The following is a 26,079-nucleotide window of genomic DNA, read 5'->3' as shown; positions in this document are numbered from 1 at the left end:
ACCATGTTCTTTTAATGGTGTTTAGTTGTTTAGTCTTCTTCCTTTCCTAACTGATCTTTGTATCATATCATTTATGGCTAAATTGGCTAAATCTGACATATTTCCAATCATGAATATTGATTTTGATTATTCACTCACATTCATTAGCTGCATTATACTGGTCAGGGTGACAGAGGATCTGGAGCCTATCCTGGGAACACTGGGCTTGGAGTACATCCTGGAGCACCATCACAGGGCACCCTGCCCACACACAATCACACACTCATTCACACCTTGGGGGCAGTTTGTCTCAGCCAATCTATCTACTGGCACGTTTTTTTTCTGGGAAGTGGGTGGAAACCTACGCATACACAGGAGAACATGCACTGAAACTCATGTCCTAAATCATAAACCCTGTATTCAGAACTACCTCCTCTATTTTAGATCCATCTATTTCTTATCACAATTTTCCACCATATTTTCCCATCTCATTTGTCTTTTTTTTTTTTTTTACCTTATGTTAATTGGTTCTATTTTTATATATATTTTTATATTTTATACAACCCCTGGGAAAAAGTATGGAATCACATGTTCATTCAAATGTTTAATTGTGTAGAAAAAGAAACAATCACAGACATGCCACAAAACTATTTTCATTTAACATTCCAACCGTCTGGCTTTATGAAACACGTACAAAAATAAGAAAGAAAGAAAATTGTAGTCAATTGCAACTGTTTTTACAAATCAAACAGAGGAAAAAAATATGGAATCACTCAATTCTGAGGAAAATATTATGGAATCACCGAACAAAAACACCACTAGTACTTTATACTAGCACCACCTCTGGCTTTTATAACAGCTTAAATTCTCTGAGGCATGGATTTAACTATCGACAAACAGTATTCTTCATCAATCCGGCTCCAACTTTCTCTTATTGCAGTTGCCAGATCAGCTTTGCAGGTTGGAGCCTTGTTGTGGACCATTTTCTTTAATTTCCACCATAGATTTTCAATTGGATTGAGGTCCGGACTATTTGCAGGCCATGCCATTTCCGTCTTTCTTGAAGGAAAGTTTTCACAGCTTTTGCCCTATGGCACGATGCATTGTCATCCTGAAAAATGATGTCATCATCACCAAACATCCTTTCAACTGATGGAATTGTGTCCAAAATCTCAATATAAACTTGTGCATTTATTGAAGATGTAATGACTGTCATCTCTCCCATACCTTTACCTGACATACAGCCCCATATCATTAATAATTGTGGAAATTTGCATGTTTTCTTCAGGCAGTTGTCTTTATAAATTTCATGGGAACGGCACCAAACAAAAGTTCCAGCCTCATCACCCTGCCCAGTGCAGATTCATGATTCATCACTGAATATCACTCTCATCCAGTCATCCACAGTCCATGACTGCTTTTCTTTAACCTACTGAAACCTTGTTTTTTCTGTTTAGATGTTAATGATGGTTTTTGTTTGGCTTTTCTGTATGTAAATCCCATTTCTTTTAAGCGATTTCTTACAGTTCAGTTACAGACATTGACTCCACTTTCTGCCCATTTGTTCCTCATTTGTTTTGTTGTGCATTTTCTGTTTTCAAGGCATATTGCTTTAAGTTTTCTACCTTGACGCTTTGATGTCTTCCTCGGTCTACCAGTACGCTTCCCTTTTACAACCTTCCCATTTGATTTGTACTTGGTCCAGATTTTAGACACAGCTGACCGGGAACAACCAACATTTTTTTTTCCTCTGTTTGATTTGTAAAAACAGTTGCAATTGACTACAATTTTCTTTCTTTTTTATTTTTGTAAGTGTTTCATAAAGCCAGACGGTTGGAATGTTAAATAAAAAAATAGTTTTGTGGCATGGTCTGTGATTGTTTTTTTTTCTACACAATTAAACAATTGAATGAACGTCTTCCAAGAGTGGTGATTCCATACTTTTTGCCAGGGGTTGTAGAAAGCATTTCACTACGTAGTGCTGTGTATGATTGTGTATAAAAGTGACAAATAAAAGTTAAAAAGGATGGAAACCTGGAGCTGGGAGGCTGTAATATTACTTGCCATACCACTGTGCCATGCATATTGTCCCTGGATCCTTTAAGGGTGCTAAATGAAGATTTTAAGAGTGTGTGAATATGTGAGATTTATCACATATGCTGCATTGTTGTCTTTTCTTAGTTTTAAACAGAAACTTTGGAAAACTTTAAAAATTTACAGTCACGCTAAAACCCTGTACTTCCTTTAATGGTGTCTGTCTCATGCAGCAGTGTCTTTCCGCGCTGTGGTGGATGGTATGCCACAGGAACGGGGGACTTCTAAAGACGAAACTGAGGTGAAGTGCTACATGCTACAGGAGCTGCTATGGGTGCTGAGGACACCGTTTGAAGAGAAAGGATGTGAGTGGGTTTAAATATTTGTACATAACCCCAAACACACAGCTGCAGTGTGCATTGTGTGTGTGTGTGTATATGTGTGTGTGTGTGCGCAGAATGAAGCATCACCCCTCCCTAACCCCATCCGCTCCATCCAACCACCGAACCTATACACAGTCCAATCCAAACACACAGAGACACATGCCAAGGCCTTACACACACACCAAAAACAAAGGTTCTTTATGTTCTGTAGTGTGGAGCTCCTTTGAAACGTTTTAGTAACTGCATGGATATGATCTGCGTAAACCCATCCTGTTTGAAGCTTTAATTGGACGTCTTTATCTTTTTGGAAAGGTAATTACTCTCAGCTTATAATTATCATGAAACTTCCTCTGGTATGTAGAGGTCTGCGCACACACACACACACACACACAAAACCCTTACTATCCTTGTGAGAACCTTCTGTTGGCACCAACATCTAACCCTTTTAAATTCAGTAACCAAAAAAAACCATTATGGCTTTCTTTTAGTTTGGAAATTAAAGCATCTCATGCAAACCAGCCAAATGTTCCAAGGTCAAACTTGTCAGATATTCCTGTTATTGTGAACACACACACACAAACACACACACACGTCTTTAATAAACAAGAGCAAATGAGATTTACTGCAAGCATAATTTTAATACAAAAGAGAACAAAAAAAAAAGAATTTATAATTTTTACTTTTCACTTGTACACAATCGCACCCTGCTCTTTTATCTTTTCATCATACTGAGAGAGTTGCACAGACTCAAAAGGTGAATCCGTTTCATAGCCCTTACCCCCCTCCCCTCCCTTAGACACAATAAATAAATAAAAATTACCTTCCAATTTCACTTTCATTAGATATTCATATGCTTCAGCTTGTCAAAGACAAGGCTATGTGAACAGTCATGTCATGGGGCGTGTGGTCGAACCCCACAATCTGACTTTCTATACGAGCTTCCGGCTACAAAGTAGGAAGCCAATTTGGACATAATCTAGAGGCTGTAATCGCTGGCAAAAAGGCCACCATTGAAATCAGTCAGCTTCGTGGTCCATTATATCAGTAATGACCATTATCAGAAAAATCGTTAGAACAAAGGCAGAAAGACAAAAAGCACAAAAACGTTAGCAGATGTAATGTAATACTAGAGTTCCCCAGAATGTGAAATTATACTGTAATGAAAAATAAATACACATCGTTTTTTTTTACACTAGAAAAGAAACAAGCAAAACAAAAATACATTAGGATTATAAATTAACCATGAAACATTCACAATTTCTTGAAGGGTTTCTCATAATGTGAAGCAACTAAAAGATCTCTGTAACATGATATGTGTAACTAATCATGGTTAAAACACACAGGTGAGTATGCCTGATATATTAGCGTCAGGCTTAAAAGGAAAGAAAATGTCAGTGCATGTGTGAAATTGCTGTAAGAGTCACTTAAGTGCTCCCAGGATTTAGGACTTTCTTCGTTTGCTGAATGTAGAAAGAAACACATGGACATCAGGTGGACGTCGGATGCCGTCAGTGAGCGTTAGTGGACCCTTTGTCGGGACAAGTGAAGCTGCGGTCACATGACCAAGCTTCTGACTCACTGTCAAGGATGAGATGATGAATCGTTCACCGCTTCCTTGAATTGTTGTTCGGTTTTTGTCCACTAGGAAAGAAACTAGCACACAAACCACACACACCACATGGTCTAGGTGCAGAATACTTTGTGAGGTTCTCGAGTCATTTCAGAATAAAATTTGCTAACAACAAGTAGCTTTGCATACAGTGGAGAAAAGGTCAGAATCACTACCACTGTTCTTTTCACAGAAATCCTAAAGAAATGTGTGCCTATGAGAGTCCGTATAGGAATCGTGGCTGTACCATCTCCCAGTCTCAGCGCTAAAGAGTGGCTTGCCATTGCATATTGACGGGGCTGAGATAAAAATCCCAAGGTCCAGCGGTTAGTGCCACTCCATGTGTCCATGTGCGTACGTGTTGGGTGCTTTCCAGCTCAGTCACATGTTCAAGAAACTATGAAGTCAGACAAATTGTAACACAAATAAGGCAGCACTGTTATATTTGTTTTAGGGGACAGTTCTGGGTTCAGCAGTGTCCAGATGTTTTTTTTTTTTTAGAACAGCTGGAATAGTTAGAGATGTCTATTCTCATCAATCCCACATGTCAGTGCTGGTGGCCGGGTAGCTCGAGTGGCATGCAGTATGAATGCTGTCCCCTGTCTCCACCTGTTTATGGTGAAAACCCGCTACTTCTTAGTCGTTGGTGTTTTAGGACTGGGGGTTTTCTTGGAGATGGTAGGGATTTTCGAGGGTTTGCTGCCTGGGCGGCGCGGTGTGTCTGATGTGTCAGAGCAGGCTGAGCGAGTCTCCATCAGCTCAGAAGCATCTGAGGCGTCGCTGCCCCTGCGGCTGCTGGCTCTGCTCCCTGCACGGCTGCCTGCACGGCTAGCGGGTCCGCTGGTTGAGGACGGAGTGCGCTTATTGTCTGAGGAGGAAGAAACAACAATGATCAGCAGCGAGAAATTTTAAGGAAGCCTCACAAAATAGTTATAAATGAATAAAGAACGTAAAAACAATATGCTGTACGAGGCTGGTTTCACAAGGACATTTTGGTTTGTTGAAATGGAATAAAATGTAGCTCTGTTTACGTTTTCAGTAACCATCCATTAAAACATCCTGGATGTAATACCAGGGCACCATTCACACACCCAAACACACAAAATAAATGCGCCATCATTTGTAGGAAGTTTCTCACAGTTAAAGATTTTGGAAGACTCTTATCTTACCATGCAGTAGCCAGTAGAGGACAGTCTGAGACGGGGGTTTAGTCATTTACTAAAAAACTAACTGGAGTTGTACAGAGTCAGCTGACTGAGAGCCTCAGTTCATTGCACCGTCAGTGTGTAGACAGGATTACACACATTCTAATTTAATAATCCAGATTACAAAACTGCCAATAATAACGGCACAATCAAGCTGTGAGGAAATGATAAAAAAATATCCTATAGGACTTTATTCTGGACACATGCTCCAATTTAATTATGAACATTGTCTAATAGACTGGATTTAAGAATTATCCTTAGACTCAGGGTCTGTTTTCTATTTTAATTCTGTACTATTTATTCACTGAGGTAATCTGAGAGAAAAATAATAATTGTCTGGAGAATAAAGTTTATTTTATTTTGGGATGTTTGGATACTTGAACAGCACACTGTGTTCATGTTTAACTCTCAGAACAAATACAGAGTAAAAATGACTGATCCTACAAGACACCCACAATAAATCAACAATGCACAGTAATGTTTTATAGACAGATGACAAAACCTCCTTGTGAAAGCATGTATGCAAAAGATATTCTGTTTTATTAGACTGGATAGCTCTGTATTTAAATCATTTCCAGAAATCTGCACACAGTGGGGTTAGAAACCCTTAAAGCTGTGAGAGGTTCCCCACCAGAGCGTGCAGGTTTAGCAGCAGATGTGGTTCCACCATTTTCACCAGTCAGAGATCCACGGCTGGAATGGAAAGGTGGCCTTTTAAGCTTGGTTGTGGATCCTCCCTGCAATTGGAGAAATAGAGAAATGAACCTGATGTAACGCAGTTTATTAGGTCTAATCCTTCAAGGATTCATATTTAAGCACAATCCTGAATGAAGTACACACTTTGCACAGATTAATGCTTCAATAAAAACATGCTGACTGCAGACTGAACTTTCTCCTGTTGTGCATGCAAATGCTTTAAATGCTGCAAATTACACATAACTTATTTTCTAATTCAGTATTTAAAATCACACACATTGGATTTAACTTGACGGAAGGTTTTTGCTAAAATAACTAAATGACTTGCTGCTGGTTATTGGTGTGTTTTCAGACACATTTTCTCTTCAAGCTCTTTCTGTTAGTGTGTTAGGGCTCTTGGGGGAGGGGAGGCAGTGTGTTACCTCATGCCCAGGGGTGTGGCCGTGCTCTGGGCAGGACTGGCACTTGGTTGGAGTTGGAGTTTTACTGTGTGCCAGCCAGGGCTTGGCATAGCCCCGCGATTGAGATTGGGAGGACTGGGAAATGAGCAGGCAGGGAGTAGAATTATGAGGAGGAGTAGAAGAAGGAAGAAAGTTTGAAAAAAGCATTGGGAGAGAAGGAGGGGAGACGGGAGGGGAGAGATGGGGAAGCGAGCGAGTTCCACGGCACAGCGTAGTGCGGTGTATTGGGCAGATGGTGATGAAAACAAACACAGGGTGAAATTGTGGAGGAGGGGAAAATTTTAAAGCAAGGAAGGGAAGGAGGATAAAAAGACAAGAGACAAAACCCCAGAGATGACCAAGTGATTTTGACATGCAGAAACAACAATAAACACAATAACCCAACATGAACCAGTGAAAATGGGAACATAAGTAACAACAGTGATAAACACGTGATAAAGCACAGGAAAGACAAGAACCTTTGTAATGGAGGATGACATTAAAACAGACTATGGACATATAGCAGGGCTATCTAATTTTATCAGCAAGGTTTTCATTCCAACCAATCAGGAGTCACACATGATCTATTACCCTTCAGTCGACCAATCCGATTGGCTGGAATGTAAACCTACATCAGCATTTTGCGGAGAAGACTGATGACTTGACTGATGTACAGGGTTATTACATCTTGTTAACTATTTTCAGTATTGAGAATGAATGTATATGAACATGAATAACAAAAAGAGACAGAAAACTAACTAGTGATTTAAGCAGTGATCTAATAGAAGAAGACCAGGGTTTGAGGACCTATGTGACTATGTTTGTGTGCAGAAGTGAAGCTTACCCTTGAGGAGGCAGTGGGTGTGGCAGGGGCGGAGGGCACAGAGGCACAGCTCTGCGCACTCTGCGAGGCTGAGGAGGAGGAGCGTGTTGGTGAGGCTGTGCGTGATGAAGGCTTGGAGCGTCGGCCACGGGAGCGGAAGGCTGCCATACCTTGCGAGGCTCCTTCGGGAAGAATGAACTTCTCCCGCAACTCCAGGTTGGTACGTCCGCGTGCTGCATTGAGACGGAGGGACAGGAAGGGACACAAAAAGCAAAAGTGTCAACGAGTTGGACTCAAACATGACCGTTTGGCAGTGAGCAGCATGAGAGGAAAATCACTGCTCCGGGTCGACGGACGCACCAGTAAATCCTCATTAATAGTAAGTGGCAGACAGTGCACGAGTTTAATAAGGGACATGAGCAGTAGAGCAAGCATCCTCGCTCTGAGGGTTGCGCTCAGTCAGTGCCAGATACAGATGCCACTCCAAAAGCATAGCCTTTAATCTTGAAGAATCCACCACTGTGCACTTTGGAGTGCTCAGTACTAGTAGTGGGCTTTGATACAAAACCAAGAGGCGTGGCTGGTTACGGTTCAGGCACACAAAAAACACTAGATACCGACACAAACCTCTGGTCCAGAGAGACAGGGAAAAGCATTCTACAAAAAACAGATACCAAACGTTGCAGGCCTAGCACACAACACACAGCCCAGAGCAGCCAACCACAGACAGAGGCAGGCAGAGAGACTGGAGAGAGGAGAGAGAGAGAAAATGAGAGGAAAAGGGCAGAGGGGGAGAGGGCTGTGCGCAATAGCAGCGGTGCACTACAGACGTGGTCACTAGCTGTCCTAAAGACTGCAACATAACCCCATTTTCCATGGTCTCAAGCAACAGCAAGGCAGCTGTTAATTGGCGACACACCATATAATTTCTTCTCCATAAGCCAGGTATAGTCTGTAATTCGTTCCCCATGAGCAAACCCTTTTAAGAGCTGCTTGGAGCAATATTAGAAACCCAGTCTGGCCACACCCAGTTCTTGCTTTTTTGATTTTGCGATGCTCATCAGGGACACGCAGAAAAAAGCGCAAAGACCAGGCCCGGCCGAATGAGAATGAGAAGCATGACGCTAGCTGGCATGAGACTGAGACGTCCCCACACGCACCCTCACCCCGAAACACCGACACTCACATACATACAAAGACGGAGCAGTGAGGAGATGGATCTGAAGTTGGTCAATGGAATTAGAGTTTGAGTATTGACAGGGTGGAGGGATGTTATCAGACTGAGTGAGTGAGAGAGGAGGAGAGAGGAGGAGTGAGGTACCTCTGCAGCAGAAATAGCCAGGAGTGACTGCCACTGAGAGACATAAGAGACAACATGAAGTAAACCCAAACACACTTTTAACTCCAGTCACACAGCTTGGAAGAAAGATTTCATACTCTCTCTCACACGTACACAGACATACTATAGATAAATATGGCCATAAAGTCTATGTGCTCAGTTTACACCATCATCATGTCATTTAAATGAGGACTCTGGAACATGTGGTCCAGCCCTTGATGCTGTAAAACGCATAGCCACAATATGAACACACAGCCGGGAGAGGAGAGTTAGTTTTGTGCTACAGTCAGCCAACACAGCACAGCACACAAGAACCAAAGATGATCTGAGTAAAAACAAGAGAGAGACAAAAAAAACAAAAAAAACAAGAGGAAGTGAGAGAAAGAGAGAGAAGGACCCAACCTATACGAGATGATATGGAGCAGCTGGAGTCGGAGCGAAGGATTTTAAGTCCTGGATGTTGCACTGGGGAGAGAGAGATAGAGAGAGATAGAGGGTGGGGAAGGGGGAAAGGGAAGGAGAGACCCAAGGAACATGCATCATGCACCATGATTCAAAAAGTATGTGTGAGAGAGAGAGAGAGAGAGAGAGAGAGAGAGAGAGAGAATGGAGCCAATTATATAATCATGCATGTAAAAAAAAAAAAAGACAGATGATCAGAGGTCTGAATGGTCCAAAGAAATGAAGAGATATTTCAGATACTCCCACAGCAGAAAAAAAGGACTGATGGGTGATGGATGAAGTGATGACATAACTGACAGATTTCCCAGTGCCTTGGTAAAATATGAAGTTTTAAATTTTGTAGTGTTACAACCTGGAAGTGAAATCAACTGGAATTATATGCCAGGACACTACACAAAATGGTTGTGGTAGCATCCTACTGTGCTTTTCATCAGCTGGGACTAAGAAAGATGGGTAGAGCCAAATGCAGATTCACCTTCCAACGAGACAACAATGCTACATATTATCAGTGGTTCAAAAATGCTCCTAATATGCAAGAAAAATCTAAGGCAAAAGTGGAAAAATTATATCTATCCACTATTACAATTTTGCCAAGAAGAATGGGGAAAAGATTCAGGCTCAAGATGTTAATAAGATATTAATAAAGACATATCCCAGAACATCAGCAGCGGTAACTGCAGCCAAAGATGGTCCACTGTGGGGTGAAAACTTAAGCAACCACCAAATCAGTTTTTTTTGTTGTTTAATAAATCTTTTTATTACAATGGAAAAAATAACATTTGTACCACCAAATGTTACCCATATTGTATAAATCCCAATTTGTGTCCATTTCAATTTCAGGTTGTAACACTAGAGAAAAAGTTCAAGGGGCAGGGCATGATTACTTATTCAAGGCACTGTACATCATAAAGAGAGAACAGGATAGCTAGTGTGTCTAGTCATTGTGTCTCAGGGATTCAGATCCAATGCAGCTGTCTGGAACACGTCTTACCCGGACAAATACATCGGCCTCCTTATACACAGCTGCTCCTGGTGTTTGTGTGGGTGTGTATGAGTGTGTGCTTGTGTAAATAAGCCTTACCTCTGCAAGGGTCGTTCTTGACCAGGAACTCGTCCAGCGCCATCCAGCCGCCTCCCACCCGTACCATGACTGTGCTGCGCAGGATTCGTACCAGACGCAGCTGCTGAGAGTCTCCAAACTGAGGGAGAGAGAGATAAAGTGCAGAAAGAAAAATGCAGTAAAAGACAAAAGAAGAGCATTAGAATCATTTGACAAATGAAGAGATATATATATATATATATATATATATATATATATATATATATATATATATATATAACCGAAAGCACCGGAAAATATTAAATAAATTACATTATCATGCAAAAAACATGCATTTTAGATTCTATATGATTCAGGATCAAGCTCAGCCCAATGTCCCATAGATCTCCAAAAGGTCTACAATGTTTACCATAGTATTTTATCATTTTAATCGCTATAATCGGATTTAGATTCGATTTAGATAAATTTTCATATATTATTGACTTACTAATAATTGTCTAATTAGATTCCTAGAAGTATTTATATTTGCTCTTTGCTTTTTTTGTTTTGTTTTTAAAAGTAATAAGTCTGTTGAAATGCAATGTGAGTTTGAGTGGTAACTAGCTGACAGGAAAATGGACAGATTCAACTGTGCCCTCTGCTCTGAAAGCGACTATGTGGGCACAAGCTCTGTCATAGCAAGAAAAAATGTTTAGGGAACAAAAACACAGAGAAACACACTGTTTTAATTTTCCTGCCTAACATAGAAACCCCACCACCAAATAAATCACAATGACTTATAAAGGTACAGTGGTGCCTTCATTACCATCATGATGTATAGAATCCAGATACATTAGAATTATTTTATTTAGCTCTCCAATCCTAACAAATACTATAACAAAATAAATACTATGGTAAAAATATTTTTTTATCTAAGTCATTAAATCTCGAGAAAATGACCTTGGACAGATTGTTCCTCCACCAAAGAAATTAGAGGACATTTCAAACAACAAATCAAACCACAAAATCTTTTTAGAATCATTAAAATAACATTTTTAACATTCACCTTAGAGAAATGTAACACACTGACAGGGCCCGTGATATCTGCTTTGGAGTTGGAAGTGGACACATTCCCAGCATATTTGGGTAATGGCTATGTAACCATGCAAACCAGACAGGAAATGCCCAGTAACTGTGGCTCAGAGAGGTTCAAACAAATATCTGTACTATATCCAATAGCACGTAGTGTGAATTAACTCTCTGTGCCGTCTTTAACTTAAAGGTTGCCTGGTCATTCGAATTTAAGGTTACAATCCCTAACCAAATCTGAAACAGATTTCAGAGGCCATATCACAAACACGCCAGTCACTTTACCTGGTTCCCAAGGAAGAACTACAAAAAATCCAGCAGACATGGAGAAGGAAGAAAACAAGGAAAAGAAAGAAGACAGAATATGAAATAACATGTATACAAACACAAATGTTGAAAATAATTAATTAAACTAGCCTTAATTACTGTTCTATGTTAAAACAAATCTAACTCAAGTCATTACTAACATTACTGTAACTAGGGATGGATGAAGATAAAAAAAAAAAAAAATGTTTCCCTTAATGCTGGTAAATGGATTAGAGTGCTTGTGAATGGCAGAATGGTGAAGTGAAGTACAGGAGAGAGATGAGATGAAAGCAACAGATAGACACAAACAGAGACACACAGCTCAGTCTGTAAGTGTGATGGACCCAAAGCATGTGAGGTCTTGCTGTAAGTATCATTACCCGGCGGATAATGATGCAGGGAGAAAACATGAAAACAATGCAGCTCCTTCATTCACTGGAAATACGGGATGGACATTAGTTTGGTTGTGAGAAGCACACACTGCATACACTGTTGTGTAGTGATGCAATGGTTGTACAGTGAGGTAGTTCAGTCTCTGAGCAGACTCACATATACAGCAAATGCACCTTTAATCCGAAATGGCAAAAGAGCAGATGGTTGTGATGGTTAGAACCATAAAGGTGTGAGAGAGCGGCATGATGTTTAGTAAACAACTTTATTAATATACATTAGTGCACCTGTAATAAGCTTAGGTTATTTCTAGTAATTAAAAACACAATGTTTTGCTAACTCGTAACTCACCCTGTACTTGTTCTCCCCAATCTGCTCAACCTGGAACCTCTTAGCACACTTGCACTGGGCTACTTGTCTGGTGACCTACATGGAGAAAATATGAGCCTTATAAATAGTTCCAAAGGGAAGATGGGAATGGTAGGGGAAATCAAATGATAAGCATGATATTTAACCTCGTCTTCAATCTTGTCTGCGTCTGTAGTGGGTCTGTAAGCATCCTTATTAGGGTGCAGAGCCGCCACAAACTCATAGTAATCAATGTAACCGTCACCATCACGGTCAAAGATATCAGCCACAGCGGTCATCTCCAGCTTGCTGGTGGGGAATTCTGTAAAGATAGAAATACATAGAATTACATTAATGCACAACTCTAAAACAGAAACTCAGGCAACAGTTGTTAACTTTTCAGATATTACAGTAATATGTGTTGATGTGGTCTAATATTAGTGGATAGTTGCTGCTGATTTTTTTTTAACCATCGTTTCCCAAAAATATTTAAAGACTTTTCAGTTAGAATAGATATCGTATTAAAATAACACTATACCAAGACTCATAACTTATATCATTTTACTATTTTTTTTTTTTTCATATCAATGGTTATTTTCATGAAAAGGTACCAAGAAATATGGATTTGACTAATTACTTGAGCAAGAAAAAAGGCATCACTTGTTATGCATCTGTATGTATTTATATTAATATATACAGTATATACATACTTGAAGCCAGGATGCCGTCGATAAATTCCTGCCGAGTGATTTTGCCATCTTGGTCCTTGTCGATGCGTCTGAAAAAGTCCATGACGCGAGACTTCTTATGATTCATCCAGCGCATGTACTTCTTCCTCCACACATCAAAGTCAAAGTTGGCAAATTCTTTCAGCTGGAACATTAAGAGACACAAACCAAAAAGTCAGTTGATATTGAGTTGAGGGAAAAAAAACACTTCTACAATTTTAATCTGTTCAGCTATTTAAAAGATGTTGAGTTGCACTATACATCCTCTGTGTGTTACATTTACAATACATTAACCAAACGCTGTACCTCTTCTAGCCTGTCGAGGGCATCATGGAGCTTGCGCTGGCGATCCAGGGCTAATAGCCAAACCTGTTGCCATCGTGAGCAGAGCTGGTTAAGACGAGGGTTTCCTCCTGTTACCTGCATGGCAGGCTGCTGCTGCTGTTGCTGCTTACCTGAGGACGACAAAGCAAACATATCTAGTAAAAATCTGTATTCACATTAACCATAACTACATTACAGTTATATTCAACAACACTGCAAGTACATTGTGCTCTGTTCACGCATGTGGATGTATACAGTGTAGAAGCGTAAGAAAAGACACTTACGGACACCCCGTCTCTCAGCAAGGCTGCTAGAAGTTTCTGATGGTTTTCTCTTGTAGGTTTTCGTCACTTTATCTACGTCCGGCTGTTTACGAGTCATCTCCTCCATGAAGACCTGACGGAGGTGTACAGTTACAATTTAAAGGTTTATTCATGGCAAACGCAAGAATATCTATCTAGCCATCCATCCATCCATCCATGATTATCATCATTATACAACACTACTAACTATATTTTTTACAAAATCCTGGCAGTTCATAGTCCATTGTAGCCCCACCCACCTGGTGTTCTGTGATCAGTGTTTTAAGCTGAGTGATGTCCTGGGGGAGGGGCTCGGTGTCACGTTGCACTAATGTAGTCTCCGCCCACTGCAGCCATGATAACAGCTCTTCTAACAGTGCTGCATTGTTGAGTAGTTCCGTCAGTGCTGCCTCCAGCCGCTGCTCATGCTGCTTCGCCCAGGTTAAAACCTGGAGAATACATAAAAGCTTTCGGTTAGGTATATTTCTGATAACAGCAATGAGTTAGACTTTGGAGGTGGGATTTAGATGATGGATGGAGAAATGAAGAGAGAGAGAGAGAGAGAGAGAGGGAGAGAAAGAGAATGGTGGCAAATATATAATCATGCATGTAACAAGTGAAGTACAAGTGAAAATAATTACTATGGACAAAACAGGGCATCATGCATCCCTTGTATTTGACACACTGCACTCAAGATTCAATCAAATCCAACTGTGACCTTTTATCGCTGACATTTTAAAGCACAATCACTGAAATAAACTGCTGTGTTTGACATGGCAGGAAGGAATTAAGGAGTAATTCTCACCTATGTGTAGCAAGACATTTAGCATAATTATAAATATTGTCCAAGACGATGGCACAAAAAATTCTTCATGTCAGCTCTAAGACAGGGTTACCAGACAGCAATGATAATTGGGGTGAATAAGGATGCACTGTTACAAAACTGAGGCCAAATAAACTTCCCGCTAATCTGCAGTGATGATGCTGGTGCAGCTCTTTAACCTCAATGTAAAGATCAAAATCCTTAAGCAGTTAAGAATCAAAGATGCACTACCTCCTCAAAGCGGGCCCTGATGATGGTGATCCAGTGTTTGATGGTGGTGATACAGTCGGGATGGCACACTGCCAGTATGGCCTCTCCCATGCCAGCTGCTTTGTTCACATCCACTCTCTTCTCTTCCACGGTCTGCATGAAGTCACGATGTGTGTGTAACAAGGCCTGCAAAGTCTCCACCTCTTCTGGCAGGATGCCTCGGAAACGCAGGGTTTGCTCTGCCTCAGAGAGCCACTCCAATAACATCTGCACTGCTGTGCGGAACTCCTCAGCCTGTGAGGGGACGTGATAAAGGGAGGAGGTAAAAGGAAATGATAAACAGCTGTGTTCTAGGTGTATTTTCATTTGGTTTACTATTACAGCACCTGCATTTACAATAGTACAATCTGTTTTTTTTTCACCTGTTTGAGAGCCTGCTGGAGACGGGTCTGTTTGGACACAGAGAGTGCGCAGACTGTCTCCCAGCGGTTGCTGAGCTCCTGCAGCTGAACTTTGACCCAGGCAGTATCATCTCTTCCTGTCTCCATGAGCTCCCGAGCAGAACGTTTTAGTGCCTGAATGCTACTGGTCCTTTTCCCCAGCTCCTTTTGGAAGGCCTAAAACAGCAGAAACAGTCTCAGCTTTAGCCTAACTATAAACTCCCTGATACCTCCCCATCTAATATTTCACTTAATATTGACGTTTATCTGCATGTCCCTGGTACCTTATGGGAATCCATGAGATTAGAGACGAGGTCCAGGTCTCCATGGACAGGCTGGTCTTCAGCCAACTGTGGCTCTATGCGGTATAACCAGTCCACAAGAGCCTGCAGGGCCTCTGCAAACTGACCCGAGAACAGTAGAGCCTCCTCCAACTTATGCTGCCTGAGAATGCGAGAGACAGTACAAACCTCTTTTATATCTTCTCGTTTTACTTTCATATCCATCACCACTGAGTATTCAAATGATTCTATAGTATTGTGGGCTTTTTACCTTTCAACACTCTTCCCACACACAGTGTCCCACTTGTCTCTGACCTCCCCAAGGAGGTTGTCTAGTTTCTGTGTGTCAGCTGGCAGTGTGGCTTTGTCTCTCATGGCCTTCCCAGAGCGAACAGTGGTGTCATATACTGGCTGCTTAGAACCAAGAGCCTTCTGAAACTCCTACAGTGAGTGAATGACAGGGAAAAGGTCATGATATTGACATGTGTCAGAATAAATAAATAACAGAAACACCTACATAACTAAATATAACTAATTAATTGAAAATAGAAAAATGCGAAACACTGAATTTTTTTTTGCCCCAGCAGGTGGCAGTAATCAACAAAACATCAGTTATAGCATTTTTCACACAGGTCTAACTCTGTTTTGACACTTAATACATAGTCCTATCCACAGTCCACAGAAATTTAATGTTCATAAGTTCTACCTTATGTTTAGTGAGCTGCACTTTGATTTTATCTGGTTCATTAGAGATTTCCAGCTCAGAGTCCAGTCTTTTCTCAGCCTCCTCCAGCCAGTCTGTCAGCTTCCTCCAGGCCTCATGGAACTAAACACAAAATACACATAATCAATAAACTGTTCGCCTAGGTGATGATAAAAAAGAATGAAGGACAGGTTTACCTGTTTGGCTCTCTTGCGCGCCTCGTCCAGGTGCCGTCCCCTGTCCAGAGACCTCTGCACCAGCTTGTCCCAGCGAGCTTGGACACTCAACAGGAGGTTCTTGATGAGCACCACATCCTGTTTGAGGCTGGCAAAGCGCAGCTGAGATCCTGCCTTCTCCAGAGCCAGCACCTGCTCCCTGTGTGTGTTCACCTCATTTACAAACACCTGAGGAACACACAGCAGCAGGCCAATAGTCAGGGTTGTGTCAACATCTACAGATCTTAGGCAGTTGATTAAGACTATTAGATGTGTGTGGAGGACTAGGCAAATCCTTCAACATGGTGAAATTTTTACATATTGTACTGCAAATATTTTAGATTGACTGGGTTAAAGTTTATGAGTACCATCAATCTAAAAACCTTAGCTCCACCATTAGTTTCACCACCATGTTTTTAAAAATGCTTCATACTCAGATTATAAGATTAAGAATAAGATTATAATAAATCAAACTCATGTTCATTTTGTCTAAACATTTTTACGTTTACGATAATGACTCAAGGTTTGTTATGGGCAAAACATTCAATTTTGACCAAAAAACTGATTTTTGCCCTTGTTTTGGCCAGTCACAGCAACATCCAACAGACCACCACACATATATTCTAAGCAATTAAAGATTTCAGGAGAGACACAGCACTGTTACACCACTAAACAGATCAGTTATAACAGCCAAGCACCTTGTGCTCATCTATCTGGAAGAGGACAGTGTCAAGGATGAGGCTAGGTGGCTGGGCCATGTTCAGAGTCTGCTCGGCCTGTGTCAGCCAGTTGATGGTGTCCTGCAGTGACGATTGGAATCCTGTCGCCAGTGATACTGCCTCCTCCAGTTTAGCCTGATGACAAACCAATGAAAAAGCTTTGAGAACCAGATGGCTACACAATGGCTAATTAAAAGTTGATTAAAATGACACTGGGCTATAGTATTTACAAGGCGTGTTATCATACCCTCCTGTCGTCCATCTTGGCATTCAGACTAGCCCACTTGTTTTGGAGCAGGGCCAGGTTCTGCTGGGTTTGGGTGGTTCCAGGGCTGGTTTCTTCACCCCCTCTGGCCAACAGCATGGACTCTCCCTGATCTAGCAATCGGTGGTACTGTTCACCACGCTGTGTCAACTGGGCCTGAAGCTCCTGCAACACACAGAGTTGTGTATAGAGTGAGCATCACACTGAGCATGTTGATTGAAAGCGATATGAAGTTTATAATTCTTTTGAAAACTGAGCTCAGATTACTAATGTGCATACACAAAGTTTTTTTTAGAAGTATTTGTATGTTGCTGTGTACCTTAATGTCAATAATGTTTATGCATAAATAGCTCTAACATAAAAAAATATCATTAGAAATACTGGATTTATCCTACATAAAAAATGGTGTTGACTGTTTTCCTTTTATAGACCACGATACTTTAACCTAACAGTATATAAAGCATACGGAGATAAGCGTGGCGTTCTCTATACAGGTCTGTAGTGGAGTGTTTACCATGTGCTGTTGCAGCTGCTCCCTGGCCGTCTCTGGAAGGCCACCTGTGGGTTTGGCTGCTGATAGCTGACTCTCTGTGCGTCTCAGCCACTGCAGGAACTCCTCCAGCTCACCATGGAAACCCTCCGCCTGAAAAGAGCATAGTCAACTGATCAACAACGCTATCATTAATATTAAAGAGACTGTCTTTCCTCGCTGCTAAGTACCCTTTCAAAGTCCAATGTACCCTTAATCCTTTGCAATTCTCACCACAAACACTACACAGTTTGCTCAAGGACAGGCAGTAATGTGTTCAGTAATGCTGTAGTAGAGCACCTGCTGCAGCGCCGTTTCTAGTAGTTTCTGTCTCTCATCTGTCTTCAGCAGTAAGCTGTCCCAGCTGCGGTTCAGCTCATCCAGCTGGTCTCTCAGGTGGCTAGCCTCATCTCCAGGACTGGACTCCAGCAGCTCTGAGCCTGCACTGTTCACCGTCTCCACTGTGGCTCGATGGGACAGGACGTCGTTGCGCAACACCTGGGAAGCACAGACAAATAGGAATGAACACTTAATGAAGAAAAGACAACACACAGTGAGGAGTAGGAAAATTATTACACAGCTATTTTCACACCAGGCGTGTTTTCTTCAGCGGTGTTAATTATAAAAAATAATTACAAAAAGCTCTCAGCTCAAAGAGAACAAACAAGATGAAGGGATCAGATGGAAAAAATCAGTGTTACAGGCACTGACTAATCAGAGTATATATATAAAGAGTAAAAAGGCAAACATTAAATTAGGACATTTCTATGAAAAAGAAACTATTAAAGCATATGCACCATTAGATAATAACATTTACTATACTGACTGTTTAAAACAGCTTTTTATTAAGGCATTCCTTATACATACATGTTTTTTGGATGGGGAAAAAGGCTTTTTCATTTCAATATCATTGAATTTTTTAATTCATAAATGAAATGAGAGCATGATGTGTGATTTTTCAGCTTCATCGTGTACTTACATGGTGTTTGGCCAGCTCAATCTCGATGGCTTTGGGGTCAGAGCTGACTGGTCTCTGGGTGTCCAGGGTGGCATGTGTGTGGCTTAGCCAGGACTGCAGCTCAGAGAGAGCGTGCTGAAACTGACCCAGGGCTAGAAGAGCTCCTTCCAGCTTGTGCTGAGAGAGCAAAAGGAAAAAAGACAAAGGAAAAACAGTATTAGTGATCATCAATATCACTGATGATTATCTTACACAAGAGAGCTGGTTGAGGCATGCTAACCTGTCTGAGAGTGATCTTGTCTCCCAGATTGTCCCACAGGTGCCTGAGCTCAGTGAGAGGTTCCTGGATCATGTCTCTGTCTGCTTGGTCAGAAACCTTTTTGAGCAGTAGCTCCCCCTGGTGGCACAGTTTCTCCATGTCTATCTGCTGCTGGTAAACCTCAACCTTGAATTGCTGTTGGAAAAGAAAATGATTTGGTTTAATCTGCAGATTCACTTTTTAAAAAAAATAAGTAATCTAGAACACATCTGAACCTTGAGCTCCTCTATCTGTTGTTTGACGGTGCTGAGGTCAGTTCCTACGGTTTGCATGTCGCACAGTTTGATGACAGCGTTGTCTAGGTAGTCGAACATACCCTAGACAGCAGAAATCCTCATTAGCATGCTTATGCATTCTTTACATCAGTGTTGCATCAGTTAGCGGTTCAGTATCAGTGCCAGTGCCACCCACCTGCAGAGCGTCCTGATACTGCACTGAGGCTGTCATAGCCTCCTCCAGCTTCTCCATCCTCTCTCTCCATGTGCGGTTCAAGCCTTCCCAGGCAGCGTTCATCTAGAGGAAAGGTAAAAGGTCTAATTTTAAGTAAAAGGAAAACATTTGGTTTTGGATGCATTGCCAGTGGGATTCTGGGATAATGTTTCTGCTCTTACCTCATCTATGGTCTTCTTGACCTCTGGTTTCTCAGTTTCTCCACAAGCAAAGATGAGGTCAGCTCCCAGTGTGCGAACAATCTCCAGCTCCTCCCTCAGGCCGTCTGTCTCTGCTTTGATGGCCTGAGAAGATCACAGAGGACACACACAGTTAAGCTAAAGAAATGCAGAGAGAACTATGTAATTTGCATGATGCTATTTCACCATGTAGGCTTTACCTCTGTATTATAGAAATTTCATCATTAACCCTTCAATGCTCCAGTCATACAACTGAATGTCTTTTGAATACAGAATTACAAAAAAAATGCAGTGTTTATTAAACAAAACAACAACATCTGTATCAACCTTTCTGAATGTAAATTTACATATTCTCCAATGATCTGTGACCCATTCTTCCTGACTTATCTGATTTCAGCTCTGGAAATAAAGAGGGTTATGATGAAGCAACCTGTTTCCGTTCTTCTCCCATGCAAACATGTGCACTAAAGCTGTATACTCATACTACAGTTCACCTGCTGCATTGGACTTACTTCTGCTGCCTCTATCTGCTGCTTGATCAGTGATGGATCCACCCCAGGGTCCTCCAGCTCTTTCACAATTTCCTGGGAGTCTCGCAGGGTGCTCAGCAGGGCTGCCATATCAGCCCAGAACTTTCCAGCCAAGTCCAGTACATCCTGCAGTTTTCCCTCTCTCTCCTCTGCCCTCTGCCTGATCTCATCCCACAGGGAGCGGAGTCTCAGGAGCCGAGAGCGCACCGCTGCAGGAAGGACAATAAAAAAGACCCCACACTATTCATATCTACACATCTCAAACTATACAGAAACACACACACATGAAATCCACATAATTTATGTGAGCATGCCGTTGAGGAGTACTCACCCTGAGCAGCAGGGTCGTCATGTGCCGCACGGGTGATGAGCTCTTCCCCACGGGTACATAGGGCACTAAAGGAAGGCAGCAGTTTGTCTAGCTCCAGCCCGGCTGCCCGGTGCTCTGCTAGCTGTTCACGGATCTTCTCCACTTCAGCTGCCACAGGAGGAGGCTGCCTCAAACGCTGCACTGCTCCCTCCAGGGTCTCCAACAGGGGGTCCATCTTATCATGGAACTGAATCAGAAAAACAAGTGTATATTAATATACAGTGTATAATTATACACGCATTATATCTGTCTGTTTATCTTTGTCTGCTATTCTGTCCATCGCTCTCTTCTTTCTCTCTGTCTCTCTGGTTCTGTGTCTCTGTCTGTGAGTCTTGCATACAGCTTGCATACAGAGTCTTTCTCTCAGTCTTGCATACAGCTACATTGCACTTTGATGACCTTTACCAAATAATTATCGATTTTGATAGAGGATAAAGTTAGACTAGTAGCCTAGGCTAGGATTATGCTCTACCACTAATTCTAGTACTGCAAGTGGTCTAAGATTAACTACGGTGGAGACTCCCAAATTGGCCAGGATAAACATCTATATTAACAATCCTTCAGAGACCGGCTGTGTCCCAAATTGAACAGAACCATTCTAAACAGTGTACCATTACAGCCAGGTACAGTATGCTATTTTGACATACTGTTCAGGTCAGCTGTATGCAATGTAGAACAGAACAAGAAGAAAATGAGGACAAGGTAAAGATTTTATCCATGGTATATCAACAACAAACATCCTCATAAAAATGTGACACTGAAATTAACTGTACTTATGAGAGCAAAGTTTTTACAGGTGATATCACTAAAGTTGCCTGTTTTTCCCCAATTTTTGTCTAAACATTCAAACAACTGACAATGTTAATCAGATCTATATTTACCATTGTGCTGATAAAATGATAAAACACCATGCATTTCAAGATTAGAAGAAAACCCATAACATGCCAAAAAACACTGGTTTTATGCATTTAAAATGGACATGGAGTTGCAGAGTGAGTAATGGAGTTCTTACCTCTATCAGCTGTGGGTGTTGTAGAGAGCAGTGATGGTGAACACACAGCACATCCACAGTGAGTGATGGGATGGATTGCACACACACATATGGAATGGGGAAAGTAAAGGGAGAACAATAGGAAGATGCAACAAGCCAAGGAAAGAGGTGGAGTAAAAGAGGGACAGAGACAGTACGTGAACACCAGGGGCATGATGAAGGTAGGTGAAGGTGGAATGAGAGGCAAGTGCAGAGATGAGTGCAGTAACAGTACGATACAATTAAAGGGATGGGGTGGAGAGACAATACAATGTGTTAATCAAATGACATGCAAACAAGCCAGCAAGCACATGAATAACAAACATTCGGTCAAGGGCTGATGTGAAATCATTTCAATAATGAATATTACAGATTTTTTTTAATCAAATGCAGCAGATGGTAAAAGTAAAACTATAAAATAGCAGCAATGTGGTTTTAACATGTGATAATCTTACCAACACAAATTAATGGAAGTATGATAAACTATAAACCATTATTTTGGTAATAAAGTATTTATGACATGGTAATGTGTCGTTTTTTGTCGTCTTATCAGTAAGTTGTGTACAAGATATTCACATTTTGGTGATACTGTAATTTAGTGGAATTTAATGAATACGTTTCTCATTAATTAAATAAAATTTTCCTCATTCAATGATGCTTTCATTGTTAAATTATGAAGAAGTGAAATATACACAAGCAAATCTCAACCCCAGTCCCATGGACCCACTTCCTTGGGCAGTATCAAGCTTTAACTGTTCCCAAAATGTTGATGATGACCATAATTCCTCTAGGGCACTAAACAGAACACTACACTATCAGTGGTATAGGTAGGTAGACTGTAATGCAGACATGCCTCCAATAAGAACACACACCTGTGCAGACTGAGAGAAGGCCTCATCCAGTGCTCCAGCTCGACCTTTGACGTCCTCTTTGATGGCCAGGTAGCGTCGTTCGGCCTCGCTGTAGCGCTGTCTCAGTGTTGCTCCCTCTTGGGCACTAAGCTCAGCCAACTGTGGGCCTATCTTCAGCAGCTTGTCAATGTGGGGTTTGTGCTCAGCTATAGACTCTCTCAGAAGCTGCAAGGAAAGCAGAGGATGCATGAAAATGAGAGTTAAAATAATTACTGTCATATATATTTACAAAAGAAAGAAATGAGAAATTAAAACTTGTTATTGTGCTGAAACACACACACACTCACCCTCATCTGGTCTTGCTGTTGTCGGAGAGCCTCGGTGTCAATGGCAGGGGGAGGCAGCTGGGTTATCAGGGCCTCTGTCTCACCCAGCCATGGGTCCAGCTCCTCATATGTCTCCCAGAAGCGGGCCACCAGCACCTGAGCCTGTTCCAGTGCTGAGAATCTCTCGGCATGGTTCTGACTCACTGCCTCATAGCGATTGCTCAATGAATCGGTCTTTACCTACAAAGCCGTAAGGGATGCCGCTTAATTTGGTTTCTTATGAGCCGTTAATGTAAATGCCATTTGTCATTTGAATGTCAAGTGTAGTAATGTACTTATACATTAAAAATATTTATTATTATATTTGTTATAGAACATGAACAAGAGAGGCAAGAAAGAAACAACTGCTCAGTTGTCCAAAATGGTTGCATACTGTTTAATACCTCTCTCTCTCTCTCTCTCTCTCTCTCTCTCGCTGTCTCTCTCTCGCTCTCTCTCTCGCTCTCTCTCTCGCTCTCTCTCTCGCTCTCTCTCTCGCTCTCTCTCTCGCTCTCTCTCTCGCTCTCTCTCTCGCTCTCTCTCTCTCGCTCTCTCTCTCTCTCACACACACACACACACACACACTTGCTCTCTCTCACCTTCAGTGCTTCTCTCTGCTGGTCACTGCAGCTTTCAAGGATATCCTCTCTTGTGTGGAGGAGCTGGTCTACAGTGTCCTTGTGGCGGATGATGTCGATGTTGAAAGCTCTCTGGACTTGGAGCTGAGCCACAGTAACGTCAGGTTCCAGACTCAGAGGCCCCAGGGAGGCCAGCTTCCTCTCTGTCTCCCCCACCCAGGCCAGTTCCGCATCCACAGCCTCCTCATACTGCAACACAATTGTTTCTTGACTTAAGATCACTTTCTAATAGACAAGCCCTCACCACAAACATGGATAAACATGAAATGAAATAAACATTTAAAATCGATAGTATTAATGTGGTGCATTTATTGAGGAGGGTTTGTGCTGCAAATGCTCATATGCAAAAGATTCTTATTGTAAAAGTAACGGTTTAGATGATTATTTTGCCAGTTTATTCGATTAGATTAATTATTAGATTATTCGATTAATAAACCAGATTAACTACCAATTTTACCACATTAAAAGGATGCAGTACCTGCTGTGACCTCTGGATGGCCGCCTGCACTAGCTGCACTCTTTGCGTAATGGTCTCGTCTGCCTGTCGGTAGCGTTGGTTGGCATCAGCGACTAGACGGTCCAGACCTTCACGTGCTCGCCAGGGCACCAGGTCCAGCAGTGCACTGCCCACTTCATTAACTGTGTCCAGAATGAGACGCTTCTCCGCCGACACACACTTCAGGTCCTGAGACAAAGTGCACACACAGAGAAATGAGAAGCTGACATATAAACATTTAAATAAACCATCTATGTGTACCTAACACAAAACATAAAGACAGTGTTGAACTTATAAAGGATCTACTTAGTTTGGTTTTATTCAAACTCTTATAATATGTTTCAGTATTTCAGTGATTTTATGTTTTATATAGTTGTGTGAAATCATAAAAAGCATTATACCTTCTGTCTCTCTTGATAGGCTGGTGTTGTGTCTGGTTCCATGTTATTAAGTTCTGCCTCAACAGAGTCAAGCCATTGGTTGAGGTCCTCGTGTGCGCTGGCAAATCGGGTGGCGAGCTGCAGGGCCTGCTCCAGGTTACGGAGGGCCTTGCTGCTGCCTGCTGTCATCTCTGCATATCGACTCTTTATTCCATCCAGCTTCTCCTGGATGAGCAGCACTTCTTCACCTAACACAGCAAGAAGAGAGTCAGAACCATATGAACCACTATAATAAACTTCCAAGAGGGTACAAGAGTGAACTTGGTACCTGTGGTCTGTTTCAGCAAAGCCTGTCCATTCTTAATGGCCTGGTCCACTGTCTTCTTCCGGCTCACAATCTCCTCATTCAGAGACTACGAGGGACCAAGTAGTAAAATATTACAAATCTGAAGTTTACTTTTTAATACTTTACATATAAAAAGCCCACAGATTTTTCCCTAATGCAATAAAATTTAAGAGGAACCAAATCAACTGCATCTGTAAAGTGCCTCCTGTGTCCTACCAGAGTGTATTTGTGCTGCTCAGCCAGCAGCTCGGGCTGGTAGCTCTGCACTGAGACTTCAGCCAGGCGCTGGGCCACCTCAGCCAGCCAGTTCAGCACCTCCACCTCCTCCTCCCCAAACAGCTGTGCATTGGCCAGGGCCTGCTCCAACATGGCGGCTCGCCGAGAGCACCAATTACTGAGCTCTGTGTGCCCACTGCGCACTGCTCCGACTCGCTCACTGAGCCAATCGCGGTCTGCTGCACAGCTGAGAGGGGAGAGAGATTGGCCAAGGGCCTCTAGATGGTCCACCTCTTTTTCCCGAGACAACACCTCCTCTTGGAGGGCCTGGGGTTTTGCCCGCAGATGAATAAGATAGAAATGGCATGGGGGAAAAAAGAAAAATTACAAAACAAAGGAAAAATGACCATGCATGGTGAAAAAATGAAAAACAGAAATCCTAATAACTTAAAGACACTAATAAACAAGATTTAAATCAAATATAAGGAAAACATGGCATATATAACATAAATATAAAAGAACTAATGGAAACTAAACAAAACATTCCACAAAAACAAAAGAAATCACAGACATAAATAAATGGACAGGGGAGGTTGTACAGAATGGGCTAAATGGGCTTTAAAGATTTTTCCTAGTTTGTGGCCCCTGGGATATGTTTCTTTCAGTTGTTTCTTTGTACTTTGTGGTGACAATCTTCTAGGGGAAAAAAGCAGAGCTTTTTTCTTGTGGTTGATGACAGGGGCACCTTCATGACGGTGGTTGTACTGTACCTTGTGTCGGCTAATTTGCTGGCTAATTTTGGAGGCTTGGGTTCCCATGGGCTCAGCGGAGCTCAGTCGCCTCTCTGTGGCACTCAGCCACTCTCCCAAAGGCTCCACTGACTCATGGAACTGCAGAGCAAGAACCTGCAGCTCCTCCAGCTGACGTTGCCTGTGAGAGGAGCAAAGGCTCAGCATATGTAAAATAATTATTTTAACTTAAAGAAACTAGCTTGAAGTGTGTTTACTGTCACATTTCAATCAAGAGTCAGGTATCTGAGACTTTCTAAAGGAATCTTCATGCGAGGCTCACCTTCCATTGGCCTTCTCCAGTAGGTCTGCCCATCGTTCTCCTAAGCATCGCAGCTGTCTCTGGATCTTTTCTCTGTCTTGTGTCTCTGCTGTGGCTGCGATGCGCTCGCCTTCAGCCCGGATCATCTCTACGGTTCCACGCCGGTCATCCAGCAACCGCTGCAGCAGCTGCAGAACCCGACACCACAACACAAATTCAG

The 26,079-nt window shown here is 42.0% G+C and overlaps 1 protein-coding gene across 22 annotated transcripts in view; it reads right to left on the bottom strand.

Annotated features, from left to right (window-relative positions):
• Positions 1–3,009: 3,009 nt before the first annotated feature.
• The window catches only part of macf1a (microtubule actin crosslinking factor 1a), a 170,195-nt gene continuing 147,125 nt past the window's right edge, over positions 3,010–26,079 (bottom strand). For 10 of the 22 annotated variants that reach the window (XM_058377506.1, XM_058377507.1, XM_058377509.1 and 7 more), the window contains 40 exons: positions 25,881–26,047; positions 25,580–25,739; positions 24,810–25,136; positions 24,576–24,660; positions 24,269–24,495; positions 23,850–24,056; positions 23,333–23,560; positions 22,716–22,934; positions 22,390–22,593; positions 20,449–20,674; positions 20,100–20,326; positions 19,570–19,692; positions 19,370–19,471; positions 19,174–19,275; positions 18,920–19,093; positions 18,661–18,816; positions 17,982–18,179; positions 17,667–17,795; positions 17,135–17,317; positions 16,867–17,022; positions 16,151–16,357; positions 15,957–16,076; positions 15,522–15,691; positions 15,254–15,413; positions 14,952–15,146; positions 14,551–14,823; positions 13,757–13,945; positions 13,479–13,590; positions 13,177–13,325; positions 12,853–13,015; positions 12,310–12,464; positions 12,146–12,220; positions 11,384–11,401; positions 10,052–10,169; positions 8,911–8,973; positions 8,491–8,523; positions 7,191–7,402; positions 6,329–6,442; positions 5,842–5,947; positions 3,010–4,873 (listed from right to left, as the gene is read on the bottom strand). In XM_058377506.1, the coding sequence (XP_058233489.1) occupies positions 4,635–4,873; positions 5,842–5,947; positions 6,329–6,442; positions 7,191–7,402; positions 8,491–8,523; positions 8,911–8,973; positions 10,052–10,169; positions 11,384–11,401; positions 12,146–12,220; positions 12,310–12,464; positions 12,853–13,015; positions 13,177–13,325; positions 13,479–13,590; positions 13,757–13,945; positions 14,551–14,823; positions 14,952–15,146; positions 15,254–15,413; positions 15,522–15,691; positions 15,957–16,076; positions 16,151–16,357; positions 16,867–17,022; positions 17,135–17,317; positions 17,667–17,795; positions 17,982–18,179; positions 18,661–18,816; positions 18,920–19,093; positions 19,174–19,275; positions 19,370–19,471; positions 19,570–19,692; positions 20,100–20,326; positions 20,449–20,674; positions 22,390–22,593; positions 22,716–22,934; positions 23,333–23,560; positions 23,850–24,056; positions 24,269–24,495; positions 24,576–24,660; positions 24,810–25,136; positions 25,580–25,739; positions 25,881–26,047 (6,471 nt within the window). In that variant the 3' untranslated portion in view covers positions 3,010–4,634. The remainder of the gene's footprint in view (positions 4,874–5,841; positions 5,948–6,328; positions 6,443–7,190; positions 7,403–8,490; positions 8,524–8,910; positions 8,974–10,051; positions 10,170–11,383; positions 11,402–12,145; positions 12,221–12,309; positions 12,465–12,852; positions 13,016–13,176; positions 13,326–13,478; positions 13,591–13,756; positions 13,946–14,550; positions 14,824–14,951; positions 15,147–15,253; positions 15,414–15,521; positions 15,692–15,956; positions 16,077–16,150; positions 16,358–16,866; positions 17,023–17,134; positions 17,318–17,666; positions 17,796–17,981; positions 18,180–18,660; positions 18,817–18,919; positions 19,094–19,173; positions 19,276–19,369; positions 19,472–19,569; positions 19,693–20,099; positions 20,327–20,448; positions 20,675–22,389; positions 22,594–22,715; positions 22,935–23,332; positions 23,561–23,849; positions 24,057–24,268; positions 24,496–24,575; positions 24,661–24,809; positions 25,137–25,579; positions 25,740–25,880; positions 26,048–26,079) is intronic. The other 12 variants (XM_058377514.1, XM_058377499.1, XM_058377515.1 and 9 more) reach the window with 9 other exon arrangements.

Source organism: Hemibagrus wyckioides, linkage group LG24 (genome assembly GCF_019097595.1).
Source record: "Hemibagrus wyckioides isolate EC202008001 linkage group LG24, SWU_Hwy_1.0, whole genome shotgun sequence".
NCBI classification, from domain to species: Eukaryota; Metazoa; Chordata; class Actinopteri; order Siluriformes; family Bagridae; genus Hemibagrus; species Hemibagrus wyckioides.
The sequence above is the reverse complement of the archived record's forward strand: the minus strand, read 5'-3'. Positions and strand labels throughout refer to the sequence as shown.